Here is a 24,860-nt window from a genome sequence, read left to right as displayed (position 1 = left end):
AGGGGTGTCACAAAAACTTCGGCATATCTGGGAAAACTTCGTAAAGCGGTCAAAACTGACCAGTTGTATTTCCCTATATAATCTTTGTATTTTATGGGAAAAACAGAGGGTCATTTCAACGCAGACTTTAGGGTACTTAAGCTCAGTATATCTGGCTAAATTTTTGCATGCTCCTAGGTCAATGGCTTGACCTTTAGGGAAAACTGTCGGTTACACTCAAAGCCCTCGACGAGGGCTAAAAAGTGACCGCGAGTGAAATTCTCTTTATATGAGCTCTATTACGAAAAAAAATTTCCTCCGACGACCCCCCTTGATATTTTGTGAGGTGGTAGAAGAATACCTAGGGGTGTCACAAAAAACTCGGCATATCTGGGAAAACTTTGTAAAGCGGTCAAAACTGACCAGTTGTATTTCCCTATATAATCTTTGTATTTTATGGGAAAAACAGAGGGTCATTTCAACGCAGACTTTAGGGTACTTAAGCTCAGTATATCTGGCTAATTTTTTGCATGCTCCTAGGTCAATGGCCTGACCTTTAGGGAAAACTGTCGGTTACACTCAAAGCCCTCGACGAGGGCTAAAAAGTGACCGCGAGTGAAATTCTCTTTATATGAGCTCTATTACGAAAAAAAAATTTCCTCCGACGACCCCCCTTGATATTTTGCGAGGTGGTAGAAGAACACCTAGGGGTGTCACAAAAAACTCGGCATATCTGGGAAAACTTCGTAAAGCGGTCAAAACTTTCCAGTTGTATTTCCCTATACAATCTTTGTATTTTATTGGGAAAACAGGGTAATTTCTACGCAAATTTTATGGTACTTACTCTTTGTATAACTGGCTAATTTTTTGCATACACCTCTATAGATGAATGAGCCGTATGGAAAAACTGTTGGTCAGCATCAAAGCCCTCGAAGAGGGCTAAAAATGACTGCGAGTGAAATTCTCATTATACGAGATTTGGTCATTTGGTCTATGAGCAGGGGAGGTAACTTTTTAATGTTACAATTTTTTAAATATTTTGTATACTTTTTTTAAGAAAAAACAAAAATCATAAAGTATAGCATTGTTAAAAATAGATAATTTGTTATAAATTAAGTTTTGTATTGTATTGAAATTGTAAAATTAATTGCAAAAGTAATTTAATATAATATTTGATTGATAATTTTTATGAAAGCCCTTTCAGTTCTAATGACCTTGCGAGTAATAAGTTTGCGAATATTCCATCAATTTATGTTTATTAAATAAGTACTCCACTGTATAAATTTAGGCCCTAAGCATTTAACATAACAGCCAATCACCTATTAATTAATCATTCAATTTCTCAACTTTTTTGAAAACCTAAGCGAAGCTAGGCAGTATGCCTAGTCTATATATATAAAGCAAAGTGGTCAAGTGCCCGATAGGGCATTTCCCGGCGCCGCAGGCGCGTCAAATTTGGCACGATGGTGCCTTGGGTCGATAGAACACGAGGGCCGGTGACGGTTGGCCGAAAAGTCGACGGAGAGGGGGTCAAAACTGACCTCGACTGAACGGCACCTTATGTGGGCTATATTACGAAAAAAAAATTCCTCCGACGACCCCCCTTGAAATTTTGTGAGGTGGTAGGAGAACGCCTGGGGGTGTCACAAAAAACTCGGCATATCTGGGAAAACTTCGTAAAGGGGTCAAAACTGACCAGTTGTATTTCCCTATATAATCTTTGTATTTTATGGGGAAAACATAGGGTCATTTAAACGCAGACTTTAGGGTACTTAAACTAGGTATATCTGGCTAATTTTTTGCATACTCTTAGGACAATGGCTTGACCTTTAGGGAAAACTGTCGATTTGACTCAAAGCCCTCGACTAGGGCTAAAAAGTGACCGCGAGTGAAATTCTCATTATATTAGCTATATTACGAAAAAAAACTCCTCCGACGACCCCCCTTGAAATTTTGTGAGGTGGTAGGAGAATGCCTGGGGGTGTCACAAAAAACTTGCCATGTCTGGGAAAAATCGGGAAATGGGTCAAAACTGACCAGTCGTATTTCCCTATATAATCTTTGTATTTTATGGGGAAAACAGAGGGTGATTTCAAAACGGATTTTAGGGCACTTACCTTCTTTACATATAGCTAAGTTTTTGCAAGCTCTTAGGTAAATGGCTTGACCTTTAGGAAAAACTGTCGGTGTCACTCAAAGCCCTCGACGAGGGCTAAAAAGTGACCGCGAGTGAAATTCTCATTATATGAGCTCTATTACGAAAAAAATTTCCTCCGACGACCCCCCTTGAAATTTTGTGAGGTGGTAGGAGAATGCCTGGGGGTGTCACAAAAAACTCGCCATGTCCGGGAAAATTCGTTAAATGGGTCAAAACTGACCAGTCGTATTTCCCTATATAATCTTTGTAGTTTATAGGTGAAAAACAGGGAATTTCCAACACGTTTTAGGTTACTTAACCTCTGTACATCAAGCTAATGTTTTGCATACACTTCTATAGCTGACTAGGCCGTATGGAAAAACTGTTGGTCAGACTCAAAGCCCTCGAGCAGGGCTAAAAGATGACCGCGAGTGAAATTCTCCTTAAATGAGATATATATAAATAAATTGACGAACGATCCCCTTAATATGATTTGAGGTCGTAGACCGACCCTGGAGGGGAACAAAAAAAAACGTTATTCACGTCGGAAAAATCCATTGTAGTCGTTAAATATGTTCATATATCAATTTTTTAATATAAGCATAGTAACTGTTTTTAAAAAAAGTAAACAAAAAATACGTCATTCGGTCCATTTTCAAGGGAGGTAACCTTTTTAATAATTATTTTTCAAATAATTGTATACTATTTTAAACAGAAACAGAAAACGACACAGTATAACATTTGTTTTAAAACCTAATAAGTTGTTAATTAAGCTACGTATCATAATTAAATAAAAAATTAATTTTTAAAGTCAATGTAATGTAAATTATGAGATATACTGTTAATGGAACCTCTGTATTTCTAATTCCATTTTAGTTATAAATTGCGCACTTTCTAATTTTTGCTCTGAAAGCGATTGTTAAACAACATACAACATCTTCTCTAAAATTAGCATTACTGTTTAAATGTAAGCACTCCACACCTCATCCATCACCAAATAATTAGTATTCAAATTATCAAATGTTTTTGAAAACCTAAGCGAAGCTAGGCAGTATGCCTAGTATATATATATATATATATATATATATATATATGTATATATATATATATATATATATATATATATATATATATATATATATATATATATATATATATATATATATAGTATACTGATTTTTAAGAACATTGTGGCTTTACAAATTGCAAATACGGTTACCAAGCCATTAAGCGACAAAGTTTTCGAAGAAATCGGGCCTTTACGTTCAGCAAACAAATATTTTAGCCCTGTTCATTCGAAGCTGTTTCTGAAGGATCTAGACAAGCAAAGAAGCTGGGGAAATGGCTACCATGGTGATGGGGTGGGAAGGAGTGATTGTACTGCGGGATGGGAGGGAGGGGTAATAACATGTGGGTAATGTCTAAGAACTGTGCTATTATACACAGCATCATATTTATAAATCATAGGTTTATGTTATGTTCATAGGTTTATGTAAGGCTTATGTCAAGCAGATAGGTTTATGTTAGGTTGATATGTTTATATTAGGTTCATGATAGGTTTATGATAAGTTTATGTCAGGTTCATGTTAGGTTTATAGGTTTATGTTATGTTCATAGGTTTATGTTAGGCTTGATAGGTTGATAGGTTTATGTTAGGTTCATGATAGGTTTATGATAAGTTTATGTCAAGTTCATGTTAGGTTCATAGGTTTACGTTATGTTCATAGGTTTATGTTAGATTGATAGGTTTATGTTAGTTTAAAATGTATATGTTAGATTCATGATAGGTTTAAAGGTTTATGTTAAGTTCAAAGGTATATGTTAGGTTCATGATACGTTCATGATAGATTTATATCAGGTTTATGTTAGGTTCACGATAGGTTCAAAGGTTTATGTTAGGTTCAAAGGTATATGTTAGGCTCATGATACGTTCATGATAGGTTTATATCAGGTTTATGTTAGGTTCATGTTAGGTCCATGTTAGGCTCATAGTAGGTTTATGTAAGGTTTATAGGTTTATGTTAGGTTTATAGATTTATGTTAGGTTTATGTTTGGTTTATGCTATGTTCATATGTTTATGTTAGGTTTATAGGTTTATGTTAGCTGCATTTGTTTATGTAAGGTTTATTGATTTATGCTAGGCTCATAAGTTTATGTAGGGTTCCGTTAGGTTTATGTTAGGTTTGTGTTAGGTTCATGTTATGTTTACGATTAATTCAAGTTAGGTTCTTGTTACTTTAATATCGAGTACAATTTAGTAATTCGTGTTACGTTCAATTAAGGTGTAAAATTAAGCAACTTGCTAGCATTCAGGTAAGTTCATAACAAGTTCATGTTAGGTTCATGTTAACTCCGCTTTTAGGCCCTTGGTAGGTTCATTAAAGGTTCAAATTATGTTCAAATTAGGTTCATGTTATGTTTGACTTAGATTATAATTTCATATTAGCCACATGCTAGCTTCAAGTTAGGTTTATTTTAGTTTATGGTAAGTTCATGTTAGTATTATGTTAGGTTGAAGTTTTGTTAGGTTTATTTTAGTATTATGTTAGGTTGAAGTTTTGTTAGGTTTATTTTAGTATGAAGAAAGGCCCTTGTGGTGATCAGTTTATCGAGTGTTCCTTCTTTTCTTCTTCGTTCTTAATTTTAGTGTGGGAAGGGATCCCCTCCAGCATAATTAAGTATACGTGTCAACTAATTATACGCCAGATAGGCTGTTGATTCCGATTTCAGCCTGCTTTTCTCTTTTGGATTTGCTTCCATAGCCTTTGTCTAACCAAGAACAAACTACAAGACAGCAGTTGTTTGATTTTGAAGTTGTCTCTCCTAGAAGAGTGGCTGTCCCCAGCTAACGAGACTCATCTACCCGAGGGTTTGAACTCGAGACTTTTCGACCACGCAGACCCCTATCGTGTGTATGACTAACTTGTATTCTATCTTAGAATTTTATTTAATTGTTGTGCCCCAAATTTTTTTGGCCATTTTTTATTCCGTGATAACCACGTAAGAATCACATCAGTTATATCAGGTTAAATGTAGTGTCACGCCGGACCTTGTATATACGCCACATTTACTTTAAAGTGACATAGTAGTATTTAACATCGGATCACGTTAAGATAATGTCACGTCAGTGTCACGTAACGACCTAAAATAAGATAAACTTAAACTAAAATAAGATCACGTAGAAAACATGTTTTGGTAAGATCACGTTAAAGTGATGTAGTAAAAAAAAGGAAACGTGTTTTTTTTTCTAATTAAAGACATTTTCCTAGAAATGAGGTCAAGTGATGGGCGTCGTTCCTACGAATAATAACATGGAACAGAAAGGGAGACAAACTAATACATTAAAGGGAAATAACTAGATTTTAGCCTGTAATTAAATATTTTGTTTTTACAAAAATTAAACGCAAATTTCGCGTTATTATACTTTGAATTGGAAATACACTATACGTAACGTATTAAATAAAACTTTGTGAATAAAATCTGAAAGCTTCCACTAATCCCACTACACCCAACATGCGTCAACTAATCCAACCACACACAAAATGCGTCCACTAATCCAACCACACTAAATTCTCCCGCACTATATTCTCCCAACATTAAATTCTCCCACATTAAATTCTCTCACATTAAATTTTATCACACTAAATTCTCGCACACTAAATTCTCCCACACTAAATTCTCCCACACTAAATTCTCCCACACTTAATGCCTCCAAACTATATTCTCCCACACTAAATTCTCCCACACTAAATTCTCCGACACTAAATTCTCCCGCACTAAATTCTCCCAAACTAAATTCTCCCACACTAAATTCTCTTACATTAAATTTTCTCACACTAAATTCTCCCACACTAAATTCTCCCATACTTAATGCCTCCAAACTATATTCTCCCACACTAAATTCTCCCACACTAAATTATCCCACACTAAATGCTCCCACACTTATTTCTCGCACACTAAATTCTCCCACATTAAATTCTCCCACACTAAATTCTCTTACACTAAATGCTCCCACACTAAATTCTCCCGCACTAAATTCTCCCACACTAAATTCTCGCAAACTAAACTTTCCGACACCAAAAAAACTTCGAAATTTAAACTTGATATAAAAATTGCCTCCACCAAAATCGCCCAAAGATTCAACTCCCTCATATTAGATTCCATCACACCCGCCCCACCCCACATGGAACTAAACATTGACACAGAATGTTAGTGTTAGTCTCGAGAGTGCACCAAGGTGTAACACAGTTCACAGCGGTTTGCTCTCTGCTCTCGTCTTCGCGCGTGGAACTATTTTGTTAGGGGAGAAAACAAACATTGTTTTTATTTCAAGGGAGGTAATTTTAATATTAAACGATAAAAGGAAATGAAAAAAAAATATATTTTGAAGCAAATCAAGTAAACAAAGGTTAGTTTAAATTATAGAAAATTAAACTACAACAAAAAATTTTAAAACCTTTGATGATTAATAAGAAAATGCTAACTAAAACACCTAGTAATTGGTAGTTGTTAATCGAATAACTAGAAGTCTTTTATATCTCTCAGCTTTAATATTAATACAAAAAAAAATTCTAAATATAGATTTTACGGCATTTCTTACGTTGACATACTCGTTTTATTTATTTGCGTCCACGATCCAACATACATTTTAGGGATCATTTCTTAAGCTGAACAAATCCTTCGCCCTTTTTCTAAATATTTCAATCCCTTACACATGAGTCCCTATCACCATGTACTACGCAGCAATCAACAAAGACAAAATTGGGGCTGCGCCCATAGCCGTTCCCTCCAAGTCGAGAGACCCAGAGAGGAGCCACCCGAACCACGGCCCGGGTAGCCCAATGAAATCCCCGATCCTACCCCCTCAGATTCAGCGAAGTCAACAACCCTCATAAATGAATTGCCTGCAGAAGAAAGTCCTGATCTTTTGTCGACTCAACCAAAGCCAAATACGGTCATGCAGGTAGTCATTGAAGCTAACGGCCGTGCCAATCTACGTGGACACATCACCGCCAACTCATCAGCCCACACCAAATTTTGCTAATGAACTACATCAGCCCATACCAAATTTTGCTAATGAACTACATCAGCCCACACCAAATTTTGCTAATGAACTACATCAGCCCACACCAAATTTTGCTAATAACCTACATCAGCCCACACCAAATTTTGCTAATGAACTACGGGCGTGGAGACACATGGTTCTTTTCGTCCGAAAACTCTAACGTGGCTGAACTGGACAACACAACCAAACAATACGGACCTTACTCACTGCACTTTACGATCTACCATAAGGACAAAATCAATGGAACACTAAGATGGGATCCCCCGGCACTCGGAGATGACACCCTGCTAAAAGCACTAGGAATAATCAGCAAAAAGGAACCAACAGTAAACAAAATCCCACACACTAACAACCGAAACTTCACAATATTCACAGACAACCCATCAACCATACCACATTATATCAGATTTAACTACAAGAAAAAACGATCAACGTGCTCATAGCAATCCCTGGAAGGAAACAAAAGCTTGCCAGACATGCGGGTCCTTACAACATTGGACAAACCAGTGCTATCAAAGAAATCAAGTACCTGACCAACAACCACCCTTACTGGAAAATTTAACAGAACCACTAAGAGTATCAGTCACTCCACCAGCAACAAATGGTACACCCAAATCTGACGAACCAACAAGCGAAATCACCAATCGTCAAATTAACTGCAACAACAGACCTCAGCTCAACAAATGGTACACCCAAATCTGACGAACCAACAAGCGAACTCACCAATCATCAAATTAACTGCAACAACAGACCTCAGCTCAGACCTTAATTCACCATCCACGCTGATCCCAAACACGACTACAGCGAAGCCAATCCTTACAATAAACATCCTTAGCCCAAAATCAGAAATGGACGGCAGCACAAATCCAAAAAGGAAAAAGAAGGACAGTCCTACAGATGCAAAGCAAACAACAAAAAGTCTAAAAACCACAAAATTGGTAGATGACAACACAAAATGCAGATTTTGCACCCAGCAACACAAAACATCCACGGAAGCGGAAAAGCACGAACATAAAGTACACACGAAGCTCTTACAGTGCTATATTTGTGACGACAAAACAATCAACACAGACATATTCATGCACTATACAGAAAAACATTACGACGAAACAATGTATAGCTGTCAGATTTGCAACGTATTCCTCCCATTAGAGGGTATCAAGTTACATGCAAAAAAACACCATCCGGGACAGAAATAGATCGCTCATCATACAGCTTCGAAGGAACAGTAATTAATTGTTTAACCCATTACAATCGTAGACGTTTTGTATAGTGAAAATTTAAAATGACATGCTTAATTATAATATGTGAAAAATTGTATGCAATACTATGTATTACATGTAAAAAAAAAAAAAAGTATTTGTTCTTATTAAAAAAAAAGTTCTATATATAATCTATACCAAACACGCAGACTCAATCAACAACATTAAAACATACCTCAAACTAGTCGACACATACAGAGCGCAATATCCACACACAATACAAACCACCCACGGAAATAAAACATCTGGAAATAGTACGATAAGACAGAATTTACGCCGCACTGAACATGAAAATCAACAAAATAGAACACCTATTCTCAACACTACAGTTTAGCGATCATACAGCAGTTCTGACAACTTTAAACAACGAACAAACACAAAGCAAACAAAAATATAACACATACTGGGAACCCAATAATTCACTATTACTAGACGAGCGCTACACAAAAGCATTAAATATATAAAATATATAATACAAATTTACACACAGTCATCATCAAAATTTAACAAAATCCAACATTGAGACGATTTTAAATAAGACTTTAAGCGTATATCAATTTAATATGCTTGTATCATTAATAGCATTAATAGGCTCGGAAAACCAAACACACCACACTCTCATACTAGAACAAAGCATACAAAGATAAAAACAAATCAAACATATAATGGACGAAAACAACCAAGAAACGACTGACCCAAGAACGATTTTAAAATCTACTCGCGTTTTTTATTTAACTTATCTTCATAATCTTTTCCCCTTCGTGCCCAATACACAAATGGCAGATAAAGTAAAGATCGTGTTTCAATCACCTCGACATACAGGGAGATAATGTGGTCAGTACTAAGCCTATCCGCCTTAGTTACCTAAGGTGCGCCAGGTACCCATCAGAGCTGGGTGAACTCACGGAGCCCAACAGAACTGAGCCCGGAACTCGAGACATTCGGACTAGCAGTAGAAAGCTTTATGTTTAGTATTATAGCTTAAAAAGTGTACTCTTACTTTTGTAATTTAGCGCCTGTGAAAGCTCCTTAATATATAGGGTAATTGACATGTTTTTCCCTACTATTTAGTCTTAGATAATGAAATAAATAAAGCACCGTAATACATATGACGCAATCCGTCACATTGTCACTTGATCCGGATGTCAATTAATCCTCACCCAGAAGGACAACTCCTCCACCCCCACTAATCTAAACACCTCCACTAATCTAAACACCCGCACTTAACTTACCCACAGTAAACCCAATCACACGTAGATTTATTTATATACACACAAACACTCAAATAATTTCCATTGCCCACACTACAACACCACATAATCATTTCTAACAACACTAAATTCTCTCACACTAAATGCTCTCGCATTAATTCCCACACATTAAGTTCTCCCGCAAAAAAATTATCCCACACTAAATTCCCCCACACTAAATTCCCCCACACAAAATTCTCTCACACTAAATTCTTGCACACTGAATTCTCGCACACTAAAATCTCCCACACTAAATTATCTTACACTAAATTCTCTTACACAAAAATTCGCCCACACGAAATTCTCCCACACTAAATTTTCCCACACTCAATTATCTCACACTAAATTCTCCCATACTAATTTCTTCCACGCTAAATTCTCTTACATAAATTCTCTTACACTAAATTCTTTCAAACTAAATTCTCCCACACTAAATTTTCCCACACTAAATTCTCCCACCCTAAATTCTCCCACACTAAATTCTCCTACACTAAATTATCTTACACTAAATTCTCCACACTAAATTCTCTCATACTAAATTCTCGCGCACTAAATTCTCCCACACTAAATTCTATCACACTAAATTTTCCCACACTAAATTCTCCCCCACTAAATTTTCCCACACTAAATTCTCGCACACTAAATTCTCTCACACTAAAATCGACCACACTAAATTATCCCCCACTAAATGCTCTAAATAGATTTGTTCTAAACAAATTAAAAAGCAATTACTTCTTTTAGTTATTATCTTTTGATAAAATACTTACTAAAGAATGACATTGTTTAAAAATGAAATGTATTTAAAATTAATAATATAAATACAAAAAAAAACAACATAAAAATAAACATAACACGAGACACCATTACTTATACAAAGCTTTCATGTTTTAAATTCTTTTGACCGCCTGTAGTTGATACGGTCTTATAGCAGAGATTAAAAAAAAAAACTAAATTTTACGAAACACGCGAATGCACTTACACACATGACATGATGTTGTGATTGTTTTAATCCAAAAAATAAAAAAAAACACGTATTTCTTAAAACACGAACAGGCCAGCAATAAGTATCCTATGTTCGTATTTTATGTTTGAGTATATATATATATATATATATATATATATATATATATATATATATATATATATATATATATATATTTATATATATATATATATATATATATATATATATATATATATATATATATATATATATATATATATATATATATATATATATATATATATATATATATTTATATACATACACACATATATAGGCCTATAAATTTATATGGGGGGGGGGGCTAAACATTTTTTTGCGGGGTGGCCCCTTTTTTCTAGTTCCGCCACTGATCGACCCGCGCTTTTTTATTTAACTTATCTTCATAATCTTTTCCCCTTCGTGCCCAATACACAAATGGCAGATAAAGTAAAGATCGTGTTTCAATCACCTCGACATACAGGGAGATAATGCGGTCAGTACTAAGCCGATCCGCCTTAGTTACCTAAGGTGCGCCAGGTACCCATCAGAGCTGGGTGAACTCACGGAGCCCAACAGAACTGAGCCCGGAACTCGAGACATTCGGACTAGCAGTAGAAAGCTTTGTGTTTAGTATTATAGCTTAAAAAGTGTACTCTGACTCAGTGGCGTAGCGAGGTCGGGTGTCACCCAGTGCGGCACTTAATGGTGTCAACTCCCCAGAGGCGTTGCGACCCTTCCCGGGGACAAATTTTCAAGTTTTCGATTTGCACCCCCCCCCCGTCAAAGTTTCGATTTGCACCACCCCCCTCCCCCAAGTTTTTTTATTTGCATCCCCCCCCCCCTCAAACTTTCAATTTGCGTCCCCCCCCTCAAGTTTTTCTCTATATAATTTGCTATTTTTTGCCTTGGTGTCACCACCCTAAATGGTGTCACCCGGTGCAGTCCGCAACCCCCGCCCCCCCCCCCCCTCGCTACGCCCCTGCTCTAACTTTTGTAATTTAACGCTTGTGAAAGCTGGTTACTATATAGAGTATTTGAAATGTTTTTCCCATACTATTTAGTCTTAGATGAAGAAATAAACAAAGCACCGTTATACAAATGACGCAATCCGTCACATTGTCACATGATCCGGAGGTCGATTAAACCACACCCAGAAGGACAACTCCCCCACCCCCTCCACCCTCACTAATCTAAACACCCCCACTTAACTTACCCACAGTAAACCCAATCACACGTAGATTTATTTATATACACACAAACACTCAAATAATTTCCTTTGCTACACTACAACATCACAAAATCATTTCTCCCACAATAAATTCTCCCGCACTAAATTCTATTACTCTAAATTCTCCCACACTAAATTCTCCCATACTAAATTCTCCCACACTAAACTCTCCCACACTAAAAATCACCCAAATCTAATCTCGATACAAAAATAGTCTCCACCAAAATCGCCCAAACATTCAACTCCCCCTTACTAGATTCCATCACACACCAACCCCCCCCCCCCTCTCCCCCCCCCCCCCCCCCAGCGGTTTGCTCTCGTCTTCTGTTTCTGACAAAATATCTCGCGCGTAGAACTTTTTTCTCAGGGTAAATAACAAACAATAATTTTGTTAATGGGAGGTAATTATAAAATTAAACGAACAAAAAAGAAAAGAAAAAGAAATATATATATTATAAAAAAAAAACAAAAAACATACACTGGTATTAATGATATAAACATAAATTACAACAAAAGTAATTAAAACTTTAGGTGATTAAGAACAACATTTTAATTACAACTCCTAGTAATTGTTAGTTGTTAACACAAAAATTAGTAGTCTCTAGTCTCAACCAGCTGTAATATTAATACAAAGATTTATTAAATCCATTATTGATTGACAGTCATAACAGTGTGTTCTTATAACTATATTTACTGAAAAATCTGTAAAACTCAGACCACCCATGTCTTGTGACAGATTGGTATAAAAACAAGATGGCCGAAACCAGACAAGACTTTCAACAAACTTCAGCTCGCCCTGTCCTGAAGATAATACGGACACCACGCAAACAACCAGCTGGCCTGTGTCAACACCCGTAACAGATACATATTTAAATGAAACTGTAAATGTTCTTTAAAGTGGGAGAAAAACCGGAGATGTGTCACAAAAGGAGAGACCTGTACCTGTAAGTACACTCCTCAAAAAAAAAATTCACGCTTTCGGGGACCACACCTGGGCGGCATCCCAAAAACACGCTACGTGTGTTGATAAAAGGAAAAAAGAACGTCGAATCCACGAATTCATATTAGAGGACCTATTTACGTGTAAACTGAACGTAAATCGTTCTCAGATTCTTAATGTCTACAACTTGGGGAAACCAAGCGAATGGTTTATCTCTCTCAAATCAGATGAAATCTACAACTCTCTACATTTGGCAGTGATATGTGAACATTCGGATTATTGTAGCAGCATTTTGCTGCTGCATGTGTACAAAAACGTTCAGAGGGGTCACCTAAAATGGGTACCCCCTACCATTACCCAGAATATGATCAACAAAATTGTGATTGAAATATCAGAACCAGACACAATAGTTTCAACTCTTAAGATCGGGAAGAGTGATAAGTGGTCAGCCGATTTCTGCCCAAACGCTCCTTTAAAGGATTTACCCCATTACATTGATCTTGAGATCGGTGGGGAAACTTACACCTTGTTACTACAACATAACGGTAGAAGATCTATATGCCCCCTGTGTAGCACGACCAAACACGAACCAGCCGCCTGCCGAAGCCCGTATGTAAGGGGAAGGGACAATATATCGATAGATAATGATGGGAACTATTTCGACAATGTTTAGTATTATAGCTTGAAAAGTGTACTCTTACTTTTGTAATTTAGCGCTTGTGAAAGCTCGTTAATATATAGGCTATAAAACATGCTTTTTCCTTACTATTTAGTCTTAGATAAAGAAATAAATAAAACACCGTTATACAAATGACGCAATCCGTCACATTGTCACATGATCCGGAGTTCGATTAAACCACACCAAGAAGGACAACTCCCCCACCCCCACTAATCTAAACATCCCCACTCAACTTATTCACAGAAAACCCAATCACACGTAGATGTATTTATATACACAAAAACACTCAAATAACTTCCTTTGTCTACACTACAACACTATTTACTCATTTCTCCCACACCTAATTCTCCCACACTAAATTGTCCCGCACTAAATTCTCCCACTCTAAACTCCCCCACGCTAAATACCCACACACTAAATTCTCGCACACTAAATTCTCCCACACAAAATTTTACCACACTAAACTCTCCCACTAAAAATCTCCCAAAGCTAAACTCGATACAAAAATAGTCTCTACCAAAATCACCCAAACATTCAATTCCCCCTCACTAGATTACATCACACACTCCCCCCCCCCCCCCCCTCCACCCAACATATAACTAAACGCTGACACAGAATATTAGTGTTAGTCCCGAGAGTGCACCAAGGTGTAACAGAGTTCACAGCGGTTTGCTCTCGTCTTTTGTTTGAGTCAAAATATCTCGCGCGTGGAACTTTTTTGTCAAGGGAGAAAACAAACAATGTTATTTTTAAAGGGAGATAACTATAATATTAACCGATAAAAAGAAATGAAAAAAAAAGTAATAACATTTTGAAACAAAATTAAGTAAACAAACATTAGTATTAATTATAAAAAATATATTTTTAAAAAAGGCATTAAATGTTTTGGTGATTAATTACAAAATTTTAATTACAACTCCTAGTAATTATTAGCTGTCAATCTAATAACCAGCCGTGACTAGTATCAACCAACTGTAACATTAATACCAAGAAGATTTATTATGGTTTGTTCATAAAGTATCTCTTACTGCAATATTTCCTCATAATTATAAAATAAAATGGCATAAGAACTAGATTAAAATAAGGTGTGCAAACTAGGTTTCTCTTCACTGCTTAGTTTAGTGTGCTGCGGAGTCAAAAGTTCACACTGTAGCCACCCAAGGACAGAAATAGAAACGACTGGGAGAAGTGTCTTTGTAATCACGTACTGATCTATCATTCCGAAACTTTCCATGACATAAAACTATGTGTACTGCAGAGACACTTCTCCCAAGGTCGTTTCTATTTCCGTCCATGGGCGGCTGCAATGTGAACTTTTGACTCCTCAGCTAAGGACAAAGCACAGTAAACTAAGCAGTCAAGAGAAACCTAGTTTGCACACGTTATTTTAGTCTAGTTCTTATGCCATTTTATTTTCTCCATTTGATTATTATATATGCAATTGATGTTCATGTCTTTGATGTTGTGTAAAATCTATAAAATAAATTATTATTACTGATTTAAATGTTTAAAACAATTGAATTAATAAAACAAAAACAAAATAAAAAGGGAAAAAAAACTAATTGAGGACTGTATAGATATAGATGTTTGAAAGGGAAGAGTGTTTGCTTTTACGTGTCTCATTGTAATAACATAACTTTTCCGATTACTTTAAATTTGTATCATTTTAATTCTCTGTAATCCCAAATTCATTTCAGCTCTACTTTAAAAAAACAAATTCCCCCTCTCCCCCCCTCGTCCCCTCAGCCCACCGCGCCGAGAAAAAAAAAATCCCTTGAATCATCATTTAATTTTAATTACACATTTGCATTTTCAGTTTCAGGTTGGTTTTTAATTTTTAATTTTTCTTTATATTTAGACGTTTTGTATTACATCTATGTATATGTAAACCATCTTAAATGAATGAAAGCAGGCTACAAGTAAGAAAGAAATATTACTATTGTAATATATTGTAATATATTGTATTACTATTTCGTTTTCATTTGATGTTCGAAATTATGTAAGAATTTGATGTTGATGTACTTGTTTTAAATTGCAAATAAAAGTATTTAAAAAAAAAAAAAAAAAAAAAAAAAAAAAAAAAAAAAAAAATTACTCCAAACTTTTTTTTTTTTTTTTTTTTTGTTGCCTCAGACAAAAAAAAAAATTACTCCAAACCAGGACAGGACAATTACTTAAAATTCACTAAACCCCTACATGACGACGACAAAATTCACAACAACACCCCCCCCCCCTCTCCAGAAGGATGATATTACGAAAGCCATTCTAAAACTAAATAGAAATAAGTCCCCCGATCCGGACTGGCTAACTAGCGAATTTTTCAAAACCTTCTCATCCGACTTAACTCCCCTTCTCCTAGACCAGGGGTCTCCAAACTACGGCCCGCGGGCCGGATGCGGCCCGCGAGGTACTCTCATCCGGCCCGCGGAGATCTTTTTTTCCACGGAAAAAAACGTTTGTTGGTGATGGCTGAGGAACTTTGCCCAGAAAAATCAAAAACATGCCTAGAAGAAACTGGCCCCCGAACTGAAATTTGATAGTTAATGCGGCCCTCGGACTGAAAAGTTTGGAGACCCCTGTCCTAGACACTTACAGAGAAATGTTTTTGCTAGAACAATGCCATGAAAATTTTAACAGATCTTACATAACACTAATACGCAAACCTAAAACCAACCCTAAACAAACCCAAAACTAAAGGCCTATCTCTCTTTTAAACACAGACTACAAAATCCTAACAAAAATGTTAGTATCTAAATTAGAACCACATCTCCACAAGCTCATTCATCTAGATCAACAATGTAATATTGCCGGTAGGAACATTCAAAACCACAATCACTTAATTAGAGATATCATTCAATACACACATGAAAAAAATACACAAGCAGCCATACTTAGCTTAGATCAGGAAAAGGGTTTCGGCAGAGTAGCACATACATATCTTTACAAAATTCTAGAAGCAAACAATTTAGGAACATATTTTTATAAATGGATCAAAATAATCTATCATAACGCTCAAAGTCAACTTTTAATAAATAACAACATCACCAAACCTTTTCCTATCAATAGATCAGTCAGACAAGGGTGTCCTTTATCTCCTATCTTATACATATTAACACTAGAACCGCTTCTAGAATGCATCAGGCTCACCAGAGAAATCCGAGGCATAGACTTACCAAGCCTGACAAATAAAAAAATCTTAGCATACGCTGACGACACAGCTTTCACCATACAATCGGAAAAATCCATTACACAAATAATCGACCTTTTTCTTGATTTCTGACCTGCTAGTGGGACAAAAATTAACCTTACGAAAACTAAAATTTTGGGGTTAGGACGCTGGACGAACAAAGAAAACTACCCACAAAAACTGACGGGGACTAACAAATTGAAACTTTACGGAATAACCCACCATAATAACCCACAAGACACAAATGAAGAAGAATGGAAAGAAATGACCAAAAAAAATCAAAAACCTTAGCACTTTACAAATTTAGCACAAAAACAATATTTGCTAGGTCAGCTATTATTAACCGGTACATCATCCCCAAAATTATCTATATAGCCACAGCCAAAACAATCTCAAAACAAATAATCAAAACCATTAACATACTTATTAGAGAGTACACATTCCAAGGCACTATTAGAAACATTAGTCATAATACGCTGGTTCAAAACAAACATAAAGGGGGAATCAACTTACACGACATTCAAACAAAAATTAACACATTTAGAATAACACATATCGGAAGAATAATTGCACAACCACACTTTCACCCACTAGCACACTACTACATAGGCATTCAGCTCAATAAACTCACAAAACTAAACAACAAATCACCCCACTTTTTTGGTCAAGAAGTCAGCGCCTTTTACAAAGAATGCTTACAATCACTTAGAAACAACGAAAAATTCATACACGACAAATCCCAAAATATCTACCAAAAATTAGTACAAAAACTTTCAACCCCCCTTTTTAATCGAATCAAATGGTGTTCAAAATTTGCCCTTACAGATACAACAGACACTTTTCGGAACCTACACTTGAAAAACATTACACCTAAAGCTAGGGAAATTACACACAGACTAATCTACAATACAACACCGATAGGCCAAAGTCAGACCGCCCATTGCCCACAATGCAGACAAAACACAATAGAAACTGAAACACACATCTTTTTAGAATGCCCCACCATACAGACAATGAAAAACAACCTTAGGGCCAAAATAACTAGTAAAAAAAGACACACAATGTCGATATACCCATAACGCTAAACAAACTACCTAAGCAAAAAGACAGGACGGACTTAGAAAACAAAGCAAGGACTGTAGCCATTTATAGACAAACTATTTGGACTTGTAGAAACAGAGCTAAATTCGAAAATTCACAGTTTACGGGACAGATTTTAGATTTAATTTTTAGCAGACGACTGGACAAATATAGCACATCAACACACAAACTATAAATAGTAACACCCCAGTAGTCAGTTCACACACAACACAGTCTCTTACGCCTGGCTTGCCTTAAACTCACACACTCAGTGCCCCGTCAACCCTCGCGACCCGCCCCTTACCCTCAGCATTCATGTCACGCAACAATGATTCCGCTTTATTGGTCCGCCTTACCCAACTAACCCTCACATACACCTTCCCGCCCCTCAACGTTTCTTTTTCCTTCAGTTTTTGTTTATCCATGTAAACTTTAGGCACAGTTTGGCAGTTTTTTCTTTTTCTTGAATGTTTTGTAATCGCATTATTTATCTATATTGCCATACACGGCTAGCTATGTAGTGTGAGCATCAGCTGTCAATAGTTACACCTTTATAAGAATGTTAAATTCTTTTTTTCAAATTTTAGTACTGTATCAAAACTGAGGCTGACAAGCATGTTAACCTTCTATGTTTTACACATCTGTTGTTCATGCACGCAACACCTCCAACCTACACCTCCCCGCCTACACAACAACCTCCGTTTACACCTCCCTGCCCACCCAATAACCCCCACCTACACCACTCCGCCCACCCAACAACCCCCACCTACCCATCCCCGCCCATCTCGCGCGTGGAACTTCAGGGGAGAAAACAAGCAATATTTTTTCTTCAAGGGAAGTAAATACAAAATTAGACGATAAAAAGAAGAGAAAAAAGTAGTAATACATTGTGTAACAAAAAACAAGTAAACAGACATTGTTGTTAATTATAGTAAATAATACTTAAAAAAGAAGTTGAAAGTATTTGGTGATTTTTTACATAATGTTAATTACAACTTCCAGTAATTGTTAATGTTAATTCAATAATAAAATGTAACTAGTATCAGCCAGCTGTAGTATTAATACCAGGAAGTATGTATTCTCTTTGCTAAAGCAGAATACTATGTCTGCTGATATTTTTTTTTCAAGATGGCCGCAACTAGACAGACAAGACCTACCAAAAACCTTAGCTGGCCTTCGCTCTGTCCTGAAGATAATACGGACACCACGCAAACAACCATCTGGCCCGTGTCAACACCCGTAACAGATACATATTCAAATGAAACTGTAAATGTTCTTCAAAGTGGGAGAAAAACCGAAAATGTGACACACACGGAGAGACCCAACTCTGTACCTGTAAGTACACTCCTCAAAAAAATCACGCTTACGGGGACCGCACCAGGGCGACATCCCAAAAACACGCTATTTGTAACCTGTTATATATAGATTTTATCTTTCTTCACATCTTCTCAGTATGAACTTTATGCCAAATCTCAGACTCCTCTCTGCATGCTATGTGATTGAAAAGAGTATAAAATAATTTTCTTCACTTATTCATATAGGCTATACAATTTAAAGATTAACGACACATTTCAATGTCATAAATTAACATTTAATTTTTTAAAACAGCATAAAAATTATAAATTTGAAGAAAAGAAAGACTTAAGCTGCAATTGATACATTTTGGTATCTTAGTTTTAACATGTGAATTTTTATTGTGTTTTAATTTAATATTTCTTATTATTAAGAACAAGTTAATAAAAAGTCAAGTGACAATTAAAAAAAAAAAAAAAAAAAAAAAAAAAAAAAAAAAAAAAAAAAAAAAAAAACAACTAATGACTTCATCTTCCGAGTTTAGAATAGAATAAAGAAATGAACTATTTCATTCAAATATGATTTAGAATTACGTACAATGTGAAATTTTCTAGGCCTAAACTTTTATAAATTTTTAATTTAAATGTGTCGGATTTTTAGCTAATTAGTTATTTCTTTGCTTTGTCATTAATATCGTTCAGCGTGTAGTAATGCGCATTGCGTTTTGACCAATAACTATTTTACAAATAATTTTTCTCAAACAAGTTCAACATTTTAAAATATATAGGCCCATAATTCGCGTGAAACGGGTATCGATGGCTAGTATATTTATATATATATGGGGGGGGGGGGAGCTAACAAAATTGTTTTGCGGGGTGGCCCTGTTTTTCTAGTTCCGCCACTGATTGGGCCCATGCTTTTATTAAGCCCTCCTTCCCCCCCCCCCCCCCCCCCCCCCCCCCGAACCGTTGACCGGGTGGCTCCTGTTCCCGGCTCTCGCCCAAGATGAAATTTCGAAGGGCGTAACCCCTTTTGCTGCCGCTGCTAATGTTTGCGAATGTCGTCTGTGAGGATGACATTGGTGTTATAAAATTGAAAATGTTGTATGTATATAAGTATGTTTGTCGTGGTTAAAATTCTTATCCCTCATTAGAGTGCTTTATCTGCCATTTGTGTATTGGGCCCGAAGTCGAAAAGATTATGAAGATAAGTTAAATAAAAAGCGCGGGTCGATTTTAAAATCGTTCTTGGGTCAGTCGTCTCTTAGTTGTTTTCGTCCACTACTTGTTTGATTTGTTTTGATCTTTGTATGCTTTGTTCTAGTATGAGGATGTGGTTAGCAACTTGGTTAGGTAATAGAAATAAAGTTTTAAACCTACAATTTATAAGGTTTTTATACATATTTATAATTTACTAAATTTCACGAAAATACCTGTTTTCTTTATATGAATATAAAATATATAATTAAAATGTTTTTGAAAGATTTAACTATAATTAAATACTTTTTGAACACTCTACCTTTGTACCATTTTGTATTGAGTTGTCTTTTGACGTGTTCGTGATTTCAACAAGAGTCGATGTTACATGAATAGAGGCCAACTTAAGTCATCTTGGCCACTTTTATGGAATGGTCACGTGGGCCACTTTTATGGAATGGTCACGTGGGCCACTTTTATGGAATGGTCACGTGGGCCACTTTTATGGAATGGTCACGTGGGCCACTTTTATGGAATGGTCACTAATATTTGCCCCAAATGCATAGCCCATCTGTGGACACTTCAAGCATAGGCATTCGTTGTCACTACATGTACCAACAGATCTAGAAATAGAAAAATAAAGCTTTCGGTTGATTAAGATACCAACAAGTGCCCCCCCCCCCTGAATATTTTGAATGAAGTTACTAGGCTGTTACCAGCACTTTAAATTGCACGGCGTGGTCGGACTGTAGGACACACAACGGTTAACACGACAATTTTGAGTTCGAATACATTTCAAGTGCCCCCTCCCCCGGAAAAATGTCTGAAAGAAACAGTGTCGATACAAGTTTGCTCTCAAATTGGTATTCTCGTATTTCATTATTAAAAATGTTAGTTCAAACAGGTAGGTTGTTCTAAAATTTAAAAGGTACTTTGATGCCAAAGTTTTAGGAAAGTCATCCTTAGTCAAAAACGTATAACAAACCCACCCGCCCTTCTGTGAACTAGTCTCTAAGGTGGTCATTTGCTTGCAATCAAATGACCTGTAGCTGCAAGTAAGTTTACCTCTCTTATAGTTTTAGGTCCAGAAAATTTAAATGACTAGTTATGTCTGCAGCAGAGGCCAATTTCTATTCCCTTTTCTTCATCAAACATTTATAGCTGAGGCTTGCCTTTACTTTCGGGGAAGTCACCTATTTCCTTTCTAAACTTAGATACTCTGCTCAGGTCTTTCTCGCAAAATTAGCCATCTTACTGCTGTGAAATATGGTAAATTTTGCGATTCTGTGATTGTATCTTTCAGTATGTCTCTGAACTATATATGGTAACAGTGTCATACATTCTATAGAGGGAAGCCAGCTCTTGTGTTATGTTCATGTCTTCATCCACACCGCAAATGAACACAAGAAGTTTGAGAGGTGGAACAGCTGTCCAGCGACTCATCCATTGCAATTGAAAAATGGCGAAACTTGCTTGCATTTTTCGCTATTTGAGTCACGATGTTTTCACCAATGCCTTCAACACGGCGAGCAATGATATTTGCACCCAAAGCAACATTTTCAGATTGTTTTGAATTTTCTGGTCAAAGTACCTCAGCCACCTCTAACAAACATTTATTCAGTGAACTAAAAGATCGCTGCCGGCCGTATGAGAGGACCTCGCGGGTGGTAGTTTGGAGACCCCTGGTGTAGGAAATACGCTCTAACAGACACAATAGACACCTTCAGGAACCTACACCTCAAAAACATCACACCCAAGTTGTCACACAGTTCACAGCTGTTTGCTCACGTCTTCTGTTTCTGTCATAATATCTCGCGCGTAGAACTTTTTTTGTCAGGGGAAATAACAAACAATATTTTTTTTTAAAGAAAGATAATTATAAAATTAAACAATAAAATGAAAAGAAAAAAGTATTAATATATATTAAAAAATCACAAGTAAACAAACGTTCATTTTAATTATAAAAAATTAAATTACAAGAAAAGTATATAAAATTGTTGGTGATTAATAACAAAATGTTAATTACAACTCCTAGTAATTGTTAGATGTTAATCCTATAATTAGTAAACACTAGTATCAAACATCTATAATATTAATACCAAGAAGATTTTTTGCGATGTTAGAATTTCCTGCTAAACCGCGTGTTCTTATATCTGCTTTACTGAAGTCTAATTTAATATGTTAGCGCAGGGTCGGCAACCTGCGGCTCCCTTGATGTCATGATGCGGCTCTCCAGTTCCATGCACAATGATTAATAATTGTATAGTAATATACTATAGTTTCATTTTCAAAACTCATAGAAATATTGTACTGTAAAGAAAAGCAGCTTTAAATAGGATTAGAAAACTCATCAGATAACAGAATAGGTGAGGTAGAAAGTATACGGGCAGCCGTTTGGGCACCAGGCCCAGCCCCACAGCCGCTGTAGCCAGCCCCGTGGAGACCATTCCATGCTTGCCACTGCCCAAGGGCCGCCTTTTTCGATTGTCGTTACAGGGGAATGTTGTTTTATTCGGAATGTATTCCTCTACCTGTCAGTATGCAATAATTTGACCTGAGTGACGATGTATGTTAGTTATTAGTTTCCTACGGTTGAGCTATAAGGTACTGGACTCTTGGTTCGCGTGGGGTGAAAGATAAGCCTTGTGAGAACCGAAAGACAGAAGCGACCGATACAGTAATCAAACCGATATCCAAACCAGTTAGTCGGAGTTTGCCGTGCTGAGGCCTGCCTGGCTATGAAAGATACCTACTGAACCAGTGGTGTCCGTAAAGAAAGAAACAAAAAGTTATTGGCTTCTAAAGTGGATTGGGATACGGATAGTCCTATAGTTATATTATGTGATTTCTAATTGTATCATAGTAGATCGAGCTAAAACAGTTTTTGTGCGAAACCTTTGTTTAGCGCTATTTATTTCAATTCAAAGTCAAATATATTTACCTAATCGTTATCAAATACAAAAATATTGAAAAAAATATTGTTAGTACCTCTTTAACGACTGGGATATTTTGAAAATTGTAACTTTTGAAGCTCTTCCGTCTCTAAATTTTGCCGACCCTGTGCTAAGGTTATCGTACGGTTGGGTATTTATCTAAATGAAATTGAAAATAAAAAAAACCCATTAGAACAGTGGTTAGGTAAGATAATAACAAGCTTTAAACCTAACAGTAATGTTTTTAAAGTTATTTATATTTTATTATATTTCACAAAAATCCCGGGTTTTTTATATGAAAATAAAATATATATAATTAATATAAGTAATATTTTTGACACAATTAACTAATGTTAATTCTTGAATGCAACTTTGATCTTTGTAATATATGATTAATTTTATTTTTAACCTTTAGGTGAGTTTTGTTCAAGGGAATGTACTCCACATTAAACGACAAAGCTATTGGAGCAATCATGCTGGTTATCTCCCTTACCATTCTCTGCCTGTGTCTAGTCGCCATTGTCAAACTGCTGCACTCCCTTCTCCAATGCCCCATCGCTCTCATCATCAAAAAATTCATCAACGCGGACTTTCCCGGACCGCTGGGCTACCTCACCGGATACCTCGCCATCATCATCGGCGCCGGGTTGACCATCATCGTCCAGAGCTCCTCCATCTTCACCTCCACCCTCACCCCGCTCGTCGGCATCGGGGTCATCGAACTCGACCGGATGTACCCTTTGACCCTGGGGTCAAACATCGGCACCACGACCACGGCGATTCTCTCAGCCTTAGCCAACACGGACGGCCTCAGAAACGCGTTAGAAGCTGCCTTCTGCCACCTCTTCTTCAACATCACCGGCATCCTCCTGTTCTACCCCATCCCCTACCTCCGCTTCCCCATCCCGCTTGCCAAATTTCTAGGCAACTGCACGGCAGAGTACCGCTGGTTCGCCATCGTCTACATCCTCCTCATGTTCTTCCTCTTCCCCGCCCTAGTCTTCGCTCTCTCCATCCCGGGCTGGTACGTCCTCCTCGGCTTCCTCGGGCCCGTCTGCCTTCTCTTCATCATCATCGGCGTCATCAAATGCCTGCAGGCTAAACGTCCCCAGAGACTGCCCAGAAAGCTCCAAGACTGGATGTTCCTACCCCAGCCGCTACGGTCTTTAGAACCCTATGATCGCGCCATGCAGAAAGTCTTCTTCTGCAAGCGGTTCCAGACAGACTCTACCGAGAAGACAGACACTGGGGCCACGTCAGACAGACAACCTAACGGAGAGTCCAGCACGCGACTTTAGTATGACCACGTGACATTGTTTACAAACAAAGTTCGATTATTGAAAACCTATTTTTTCTATAATGTTATTTATATTTATAACTTGTATATGATTAGATAAATTTCATTCGTTTTAGTTCAATATGTATATATATATAGCATGTATATAGCTTACAGAAATTTTTAATGTGATATATTATTTAAAAGATTTTCTCTGGTAATTTTTTTAAATATATAAAAATACTTTTTTAGGAATTTTGAGCTCTGTGATCTTGTCATATGAGTTTTGTGAAATTTTATACATTTTTTATAACACGAAAAATTCTTAGATTGCTATCATTGTGTTGTCATTTAAAACTTCCACAATAA

General features: G+C 36.6%; 2 protein-coding genes across 2 annotated transcripts in view; one reads left to right on the top strand and one right to left on the bottom strand.

Moving 5' to 3' along the window:
• The window catches only part of LOC131956752 (uncharacterized), a 330,429-nt gene that overhangs the window by 206,039 nt on the left and 99,530 nt on the right, over window positions 1-24,860 (bottom strand). The gene's annotated exons all lie outside the window — the stretch shown is intronic.
• On the top strand, window positions 23,650-24,513 carry LOC131956755 (sodium-dependent phosphate transport protein 2B-like). Its single transcript, XM_059321334.1, has one exon. The coding sequence runs from the start codon at window positions 23,650-23,652 to the stop codon at window positions 24,511-24,513; it is 864 nt and encodes a 287-aa protein (XP_059177317.1).

This window comes from Physella acuta, unplaced genomic scaffold (assembly GCF_028476545.2).
Source record: "Physella acuta isolate Inbredline_101_S28 unplaced genomic scaffold, ASM2847654v3 ptg001174l, whole genome shotgun sequence".
In the NCBI taxonomy this organism is placed as follows: domain Eukaryota; kingdom Metazoa; phylum Mollusca; class Gastropoda; family Physidae; genus Physella; species Physella acuta.
The sequence above is the reverse complement of the archived record's forward strand: the minus strand, read 5'-3'. Positions and strand labels throughout refer to the sequence as shown.

What these genes read in the sequence shown, in the direction of transcription:
- LOC131956755 (XM_059321334.1), top strand. Translation starts at nt 23,650, where the DNA reads ATGTACTCCACATTAAACGACAAAGCTATTGGAGCAATCATGCTGGTT.